This window comes from Cariama cristata, unplaced genomic scaffold (assembly GCF_000690535.1).
Source record: "Cariama cristata isolate BGI_N322 unplaced genomic scaffold, ASM69053v1 scaffold4094, whole genome shotgun sequence".
In the NCBI taxonomy this organism is placed as follows: Eukaryota; Metazoa; Chordata; class Aves; order Cariamiformes; family Cariamidae; genus Cariama; species Cariama cristata.
This window is the reverse complement of record NW_009614515.1, coordinates 1-8,663: the sequence shown is the minus strand read 5'-3', so window position 1 is coordinate 8,663 and position 8,663 is coordinate 1. Positions and strand designations below refer to the sequence as shown.

Below are 8,663 nucleotides of genomic sequence, written 5' to 3'. Positions count from 1 at the left end.
CCTGCTCTCTGAAGACCACAGCATATACTAGACCTCTTGATGCTCCCAAAAGTTTGGGAGCTCGCGTCTAACTTGTTTTTACTAGGCCCATCGGGGCTCACAATTGGGCATACCCTTGCTGCAAAAGCATGGGAGAGGGCAGCCCCCAGGGTACGTGCTTGGATATCAACATTATCCAGGCTCTTGAGCAGCTCAGTGCAAGGGATGGAGACCAGCCTGGGCTGAGCAAGGTGCAGGATACGTGACAGTAGTGACAGCCCTGTCCTGGGCTCCTAGAGGAGGGTGAAACCCTGAGGAAGCGATCCCCATGGGCATCACTGTGGGGCCGGGGATAACACCAGACTTCTTTCTGTGTCTTTCTGTCCTACCTGTTGGCCGGGTACCAGATCTGGCACTCCACTGGGTTGGCCCAGACTCTTGCTGCACCTCCCCTTGCTAGACACAGCTCTTGAACAGGAATTAAAGGAGACACATCTTCCCAGAGCTGTACCCTAGGGTGGCATGTCCCAGGGAACTCAAACCTGGGAAAGGAAGCAGGGATGCTTTGGAAGGAGATGGGAGGTATTCAGGGTTGGCATACCCGCACTCTGGCCTGTCTCTGGGCCTCCGCTTCCACAGCCAGGGACTGCTGGACTTCAGCAGGCAGCTGCACGTTGTTGCTGTGATAGTAAGGGACAGGGATTAGCTGGGTTCTAGGCTCTGGCCTAGTACTAGATTGTCAATCTGAGGCTTGGAATGGGCTCATCAGTCAGTCTCTGCAGAGCTTTTTCACTCATGTTCTTTGCTCCCTGGGTGTCCTCCTTTGTGTGTCTGTCTCACTTTAGTCTCCTCCCTCCCTTCCCATCCTTCTTTTCCAGCCTGGTTTTCTAATGACCAGGCTTGCGTGATCACTAGGCCGCAGACAGACCTCCTTCTCCTTGTGCCTCTGAGGCCTAAGTCTAAGCTAACTCTTTGTGAGACATCAGAGACTCCACTGGGAGTGTGGTCTCAAGACAGGCGTGGGAGGTTCCTTCTGCTCAGATTTACTCATTCACCACTTGACTCTCTCTTCCATGGCCCTTTATGTGATGAGCGTGTCCCACTTTTCTGCACGGGCTCCTGAGTGACGAGCCCATCCCAAGCAGTGCTTTGATCTAGAGTGGGACACAGAGGGTTCAGTGCCTGCTGTGACTCTTGGGCTGCCAGAAGTGGGTGCAAACTCTGCCTGCAGCAGCGGTGAAATGGTGATGAGATCCCAGCTAAGGATCCTGCCCTGAATGTCGGTGCAGGAGCAAGCTCAGTCTTCGCATGTGGAAGTTTTACCTGAGGCAGAGGCTTGAAAGGGCCAGGGAAAACAGGAAGGCGAGGGGTGAGGCTCTACCTTCTGCAGCAGAGCCGCAGGGACGGAGCCAGAGACAAAGCACGAAAAGGAGCAGGCAGCAGTGAGCAGGGCAGGACAGGTACTTGCAAAGGGCCAGGGAATTTCCCTCTACCAGCATTTCCTACCTACATTTCTGTTCTCTCCACTTTGATCCCCCAGCAGCCTGTGACCGCATCCAAAGCCACCTGTGAAGAGGAAGATTTTTAGAGCATGGGGAGAACACCAGCCCTGCCTTAGGCCCCTTACAGGGAGTAAGACAGTGCAAGGAGGTTAATTCAGGCCGTTAACTGCAGGACTGTAAGGCAGATTTAGTCATTTTTATGTGCTATTGTGTGAAGCCTCCCAGAAATAAAATTACTTCCCTCATTTCCAATTTGTGTTTGCCCCAGGAGTTTCGTACAATTTAACTAGTCCATACTGGTTCAAGTGTGGAACCAGCTCAGTTCCATAGGAAACATTCAGTTCCTGACTGGTATCATCATGTACCTGTGTCATGGCCGCAAAGACCTGCTGGTGGAGATCCCATGTGTACTGGGTTTATGGCAACTCACTCAGGCTGCAGAACACATTTCGTATGAGAATCTCCTCCCTGGGGTAAGTACTGAAGCTGGGGTATCACAAAGCACTGATGAGGCCGGTCTAAGTGGTTCCTTTATGCCCCTCACACCATACTGTCTGTTACTCACCATGGCTGCCTGTGGGGCCCACACTGTATATCCTTCCCCTAAAGTGATCCGAGTCAAAAAACAAACAGAAGAAAAATCTCCCATTTTTCTGTGAAGGAGATACAAGTTGGTTTTGCACCCTTCTGCAAACCAGCGTCTGTGATTTTGAGGGACTGATCACCTGAGCTTCTTTGTGGAATCTCAGTTCACCCCTTGCTCTGCTTTCTCCCCCCGTAGAAGCACCTTTATCTCCTGGCTGATGCTCTTCCTCTCCAAGAGGAGTTCAGAGAAGGCTCGATGTGCTAGGAGGCGCTTCGTGGTGGTCTGCACCAGCAGCTGGATGGCACTGGAGATGCTGGTCAGGGTGGTGAGGAGAAGAGAGGCGTTCTCCAACCGATAGTAGCAGACAGCATCTATCTCCAAGGTAACCATGTCTTTGGTCACCACCTAAGCAGAAGACATTAGGGGAGACAGAGCTGGTTTTGACAGCTTTCAGGGAGCACAGAGAAGCACACAATTAAGAGAATGATGAAGACTAGCTGGATGGTTAAGTCTTTGTAGTTTCCACCTCTGCTACTGGCTGACCTTGGGCAAACTGTATAACCTCTGGATCTCAGTTCCATGAGCTGCATCTTTGTGTCTGTCTCCTCCATACAGCGGCTGAGCTAGGGACTGTGAGTAGCTCATCATCCTGTGCTGTTTCCCTGCTCACTACAGCCTGGTCCATTCCTGTTCTGGGAGCACAGGCTGCATCCCGAGGTGTGTGCTCGGTTCTTGTACCTCCAGAAGGATTTGCTGTACACCCTGGGGATGAGCCTGGAGACAGTACCAGATAAGGACAGTCCCCCTGCCACTGCAACAGCACAGACAAGAATTCCCAAAAGGAGAAGAGGGGCTGAATTTTTGGCCTTCCGTTTTCTGAGGTGTTAGGGTTACTCTGAGGTGTTTTTTCAAACTTTTCTATGCAGGGATGAAGGCTGGAAATATAACAGCAGGGAGACAAGGGGGACTTCTCGTACATGCACAGGAATCCAGGAGCTGGGCCTTTGCAAAGAAGGCCCAATGTAAGATTTGCAACGAGATCCTGAGAACGGGCAGTGCCGAACAGTATCTTATGGCTAATGACTTGCTGCTGTGTGACCTGGGACCAGAATCACTTTCTTAAGCATTAGCTGCTTTCTTAACATCAAGGCAAAATCAGAGCTGTCATGAAGCACGTGACCAGTCACAGGGAGATGTAATGATAAAGAAACCCAAAAATGAATACAGAGAGAAGATGCCAGCCATACCTGATGGAAGGGGATCTCTAGGGTTTTGAGGCGGAGGTCTACCTTATGATATGTGTCCAGACAGGGAAGGAAAAAGAAAAGGCCTGTGGGAGGAAGAGAAAGGCAGCTGGTGATCATCAGGACCATGGAAATTGCCTCTCCTGCTCTGGGGGACAGAGGAGGGTTGGGCATGCAGAACTAGAAAGGAACAGCAATACTTAGGCCCAAATTCTGAGGCTACTTCTGTGATGGAAAAAAGCCTAAGAGGAAGGGAGCAAAGACATCCCATCTCCTGTCTGGCTGTGCCTACTTGGAGGGCACCAGCATGTGAGCTTTGGTAGAGCATGAAGAAGAGGAGGGACATAGCTGGGGGGAGTTCAGTAAACATCTTACCAGGTCCTCTGGCTCTGCCGGGAAGGAGACGCCCAAGTCGGAAAACAATGGCCCTCTCGTACTCCCGGACTACCTGTAGAGGGAAAGAAAAGCCAGGCTGGAGAGAAAGGTGTAGGAGTGGGGCAAGGGGCCTCACTGGTACAGGAGGAAGTCTGTTCTGGGGAGGATTTCAGCAGGTGTGAGCTAGTGGCATCACCTGTCACCGAGTCCCTTTACCCAAGTGGAGAACCTGGCCCAGAACCTGGCTGGCCTTGTATATGAGCAGCATATGAGTAGTCCCGTGGCAACCCGAGATTTGGTGAGAGCAGCCCGTGTTAGAGCTGCCCGGGGCTTCCCAGCATGAGGCCGGCATTCTGCTTCCTTATAGCTTGGCCAAACTTAAACACCCTGAGATAAAATTTTCCATGTTGGCTGTTTGCCTCCAAGGGAACCATGTGTGCATGTGCTCACACATGTAAGATCTGAGCGATAATACTGACGCTCTCATTCAGAACAAGATGCACGTGAAATTTCCTGGGAAGTGGGAATCAAAATATGCCTACTTGTAGCCATGCTATAAATCTGACAAAAGGGAAGGAAGAGGGGAAAATCTGCTATTAATGGAGAGATCAATCTCTCAAAATTTGTAATGCAAAACCTATTTACCCTGCTGCTGCAATGCAGCCATCTCTGGGCTGGGTAGGCTGAAGATTATGTTTGCAAGTGAACAGACCTTCAATTTGTTTTCCAAAAAGAGAAACCTAAGCCCCTGCCTGCTGATATTGCAGCAGGGGTATTTGATAGGCGGTCGTTGGACCCCTGTGCAGCCCTCTGCAGCAGCAACACGTGATAAAGCTTAAGTCAAAAATTAATGATGAGTCGAAGAAGTGTAAATTGGGCCTTAGAGCAAAAAAGCTCGTGTCCGACACACGCTGAACCAGTGGGCTACATACATCCACATCAGACACCAAATGCTAAACCTAGAGAGGCCTCCTCACAACTATTCTCACCTTCATGCAGAACCAGACAGAAATGGGGAAGGTCATTATGACGAACAGGAAAGACAAGATGGTCAGAAGCCACTCACAGATGCCCAGACCTGGAGACTTTACACCTAGGGAGAAATCCAACATGACTGTGTTAGGAGAGGACTGCTCCCAAAATACTGATGGCCCGTCAAGTGCCTGCACAGATCATCTTCAGTGTTGTCCTTTGCCTAGACCCAGTGCATGCAAACCATTTGGTTCTCTCTGGAGCTGTGTTAAAAAATATTCCTTGCCCCAGGTGGCCAGGAGCTGCCAGGGTGGACTGACAGATTTTGTCCCTGCTTTACTGGCAGAAATTGAACCATGCTTCTCTATAGTGCCTTGACTAGAGAGCGTGAAGACCTGTGGCTACCAAGCAGCGTGCAAAGGCTTGGAATGGGTGACTTGTTGGCTGAGCTGGGATCCCAGAAGTTTATCTGCAAAGATAAGCTAATGGCAAAGAGAAAGATTGTAAATAAGAGGTAACTTTCAACATGCACAGCCTGAAGTGCCCTTCCTTATCAGAGTTTCAGGTTCTTTTGGAATAGGGAGCTGAGACGCAACTAAAATCCTAATGTGGTGGGACCAAGCCACTTGTGCCGCTGAAATCTCCCTGTGCTCTACAGCAGTCACACCCAGGTGCTGCAGGCTGACAGAATATTACCCTCTACATCTCCCCAAAGTGAGTGTGGGCCATCTTGAACTGGCTGCCCTTTGTTGTGCTCCTGCCCGCAGGAAAATCTGCAGGTATGGCATGAAAATAGATAGATTACTTCTGGGTGTACCTAGACCCAGAGGAGGGACCATGTTTTCCAGCAGTGAAGTTAGCATCCTGCATCCCTCCCATTTTGAATCCTTTCTACTCCTTCCATTCCTGCCCCTTTGCCTTTGGAACTCTCTGCAGAGCCAGCAGCTCCTGAGGGACGTTCAGATCCCAAGAACCTGCATGATTGCTGGAGCTCCACAGCACCACTCGCTAGCTGGGGTTCCTGTAATTAAGGCAGAAAGAGGCAGCTGTGAAAAATTACTTCCCAGAGAGGCAGGAGCAAGTCTGAACCTTTGTGTTACTCCAGGGCAGCAGAGCTGCTGGCACGGAAGCAGACAAGTGGTGCTGGCTCCTGCAATACACATCTGCCATGCTTGTGGTGGTGCTGGGTCCAAAGAGGCCCAGCTATCTTGCCAAAAGACTCACCATGCTCCCTCCTGTCGTGGCAGGCTGGGAATCTGCCTAACAAACATATGGCCTGGAGAGGAGCTGCTCTTAAAGGTTATCCAGAAGGGGAGCTATGAATGTGCACCTCAAGTGCAGTTCTTCCCTGCAGTGCAGTCCTTTGGGCTATGAACTGGCATTAAGGCTAAGTCCATCCACCTAAAGAAGGGCAAGTGAGAAAAGGAAGAGAATAGAGCATGAATAGAACATGGGAGTAGCAAGCTGAAGCATGAAGGATGCCGGGGATGTAACTGCTTGCTGCCAAGCTCATTGCTTTGCTAGACAGTGCTGATCAGCCTGCAGCACTGACTGTAGAAGCTGGCTAGGAGGCCGGCTGGAGTCTCCCAAATCCTGTCCTGAGGATAACCACATCTGTGCGAGGCAGGTGTGATGACACCGTGCAGAGAGCAGAGTCATACCGTGACCCACACAGGATCAAAGAGCCCGTAGCTTTCTGGCCCCTTCCCTTCTATAAGCCATACCTTCCTCTTGCTGCTCGCTGTCCAGCAACGCCACTGCCTCCATTTCTTCTTCAGATATCACATCATCCACATCCACCACTGTGGATGTGTGCACCCTACCATCAGTGCCTGTGGTGCTCTTGAGCTCCTTTGCTCTCTCCTGCTTTATGTCTCCCTTTCCTTTGCTGGCTTCTCTGCTGCTTTCCCTCTTCTCTCGTTTGTTCTGTGTAGCTGGGGACTCTCTGCGTCTCCTATGAGACTCCCTGGAAGAGCTCCGAGATCTCTTATCCATCTTCATCTGTGCCAAGGACCATGTGGATGCCTGTGGGAGTCGGATGAATTTGCGCTTGCATTTATTGCTGCAGGCAGGAAAACCAGGCAGGGGAGGAGAAAAGGGGAGGTGTCAGATCAAGAAGGCTTGTTTCAAGTTTATCACAGGCTTGTCAGGCATAATGGACAGTGAAGTGAGCAAGCTGCTCTGCTCTCATCGCACACTGCTGTAGAGATGGGAAAGGAAGGCTCGACCTGGACAGGGTGGACTCCAGGAGGACATTCCGTTTGTATCTTCCTGCCTTTGGAAATAAAATACAATCAAAAGTACTCAGATGATTTTTAGTAGATGGTTTCTGCAAAGCTATTGAAAAGTAACCTAAAAGTAAGTGTTAGGCGCGTGGCTCTGAAGACCTCAGCTGTTGAGAGTGGCCCAGAACAATAAGCACCAGGCTGAAAAACCTTTACTAGTGAGACCAGTGGCTTAACTCAGGAGTGTTTGCAAGGGGTGTTGCGGAGAACGGCTGGGTGAGTGGCATCTCACACTGGTCTACTCTCTAGAAACGCTTCATCTGGCACAGCGGTGGGATGTCGGCAGCAAACTCCCTCTCTCTAGGATCATGTCACATTTTAGCAAGGAGGGAAATTAGCTGGTCCCAGTTCAGCCATCAACTTCCCTGAATGGGTGCAAAGCATGGAGGCTATTGCAGGTTTAGAGCTGTTGAATCTGTCTTCTAAAGTGCCAAAGGAGTTTGTGCCTAAATGCCTCTGTAGTTTTCCACAGGAGAAGCGTGGCAGAGCAAACATAGGAGCTTTTTCTCTTCATGCTGCAGAGCCCACGGTGACAGCTGTGGAAATCTCTGCAAGAAACACTTTTAAAGTATTTCAAATTCACTGACTGTATTAAAGAAACCAGCATCTGGCTAGAAATCATACTACAGCAAGACAAGGCTGGAACATAAACCAGTGACTTCCCTGTCAACGAGGCAGTGCTGAGCTCAGGGATGCCCTGTCTCTGGTGTGGAGGAGCGGCTGGAGGGAGCCACGAAGCCACCCAGGGAGGTGCTGCTCTTGTTTTTTCACGGATTCCTCTTTTATTGGAGACTTGTGGACCATCTGGAGTCAGGATATTGCAGGCAGGGAGGGCAGGGGCACCAACTCCCTGCTTTCTCTGTTCTGTTGTGCTGGGTGCCTCCTTAGCACGTCACCAGGGAAGTGATGGATGGAGAGGGCTAAAGGCAGAGAAAAGTTGGGTGGAAATGGGATGTAATTTATAAATTCATGCAGTGTCTGTATTTGGTTTGGAGGTGCTCCAGAAACTTTTGTGTTTATCAATTGGCCAACGTGGGGCAGGGGGAGATGGGCTCCAGCTGCTGAAAAGGCAGGTAGCATTTTAAGCAGGAGCAGTAAACAGCAGCTCAGGTCTGGTTTTGGCCTGGCAGCACGGACCCTGGCTGACTTCTGGTCGAAAGCACGTGGCGTATTTCTCACCTACAAACCTGCAGCTTTCTGGTTTTGTCTGATGTTTAATTCAACTAGTGGGTCCGGACTCCTCCGTCCCCGGGGGATGTTTTTGGTCGCTACCTCAGGACAGGGGAGACGCTTTGAGAGCACGTGCTGATGGGTTTGCAACCTTCGCCCTCCCAAAATCTGCAGCCTCAGCCCCCCCTTGTCATATTGAAACATAACCTTCTGTGGAAATCAACCGTGCTCTTGAGTGGGTTCCTCAAATGACTGTGACTCCTTAGGAAACGGCCGTTGCAACCCAGTTTACCGTGCTCTTTGGCCTTGGGAAAGTCACTCAGCATCTTCGCTGTGGATTTTCTGCTCAGATGGGACTGAAAAATACACCATTCCTCTTGATAACGTTGGTGTTTGGGTTTAAATATCGCCACCTTAAAGGAATCAGTCATTTTTGGTCTGTGGCTCTTTTGCAATGCACTAACTTTTCCTGTCAGAAGGGAAACCCACCTAACATTTTTACTCAGGAGAAGGCAGGGGCAGCAGCTCCGCGCAGGCCCCGGGGTCGCTC

General features: G+C 50.5%; 1 protein-coding gene across 1 annotated transcript in view; it reads right to left on the bottom strand.

Annotated features, from left to right (window-relative positions):
* NPHS2 (nephrosis 2, idiopathic, steroid-resistant (podocin)) overlaps nt 1-6,659 on the bottom strand; it is a 7,074-nt gene extending 415 nt beyond the window's left edge. The window contains exons 1-7 of the mRNA XM_009699441.1: nt 6,383-6,659; nt 4,676-4,779; nt 3,687-3,759; nt 3,315-3,397; nt 2,269-2,472; nt 1,490-1,545; nt 581-659 (exon numbers count right to left, since the gene is read on the bottom strand). Of these exons, the coding sequence (XP_009697743.1) occupies nt 581-659; nt 1,490-1,545; nt 2,269-2,472; nt 3,315-3,397; nt 3,687-3,759; nt 4,676-4,779; nt 6,383-6,659 (876 nt within the window). The remainder of the gene's footprint in view (nt 1-580; nt 660-1,489; nt 1,546-2,268; nt 2,473-3,314; nt 3,398-3,686; nt 3,760-4,675; nt 4,780-6,382) is intronic.
* Nucleotides 6,660-8,663: the final 2,004 nt, after the last annotated feature.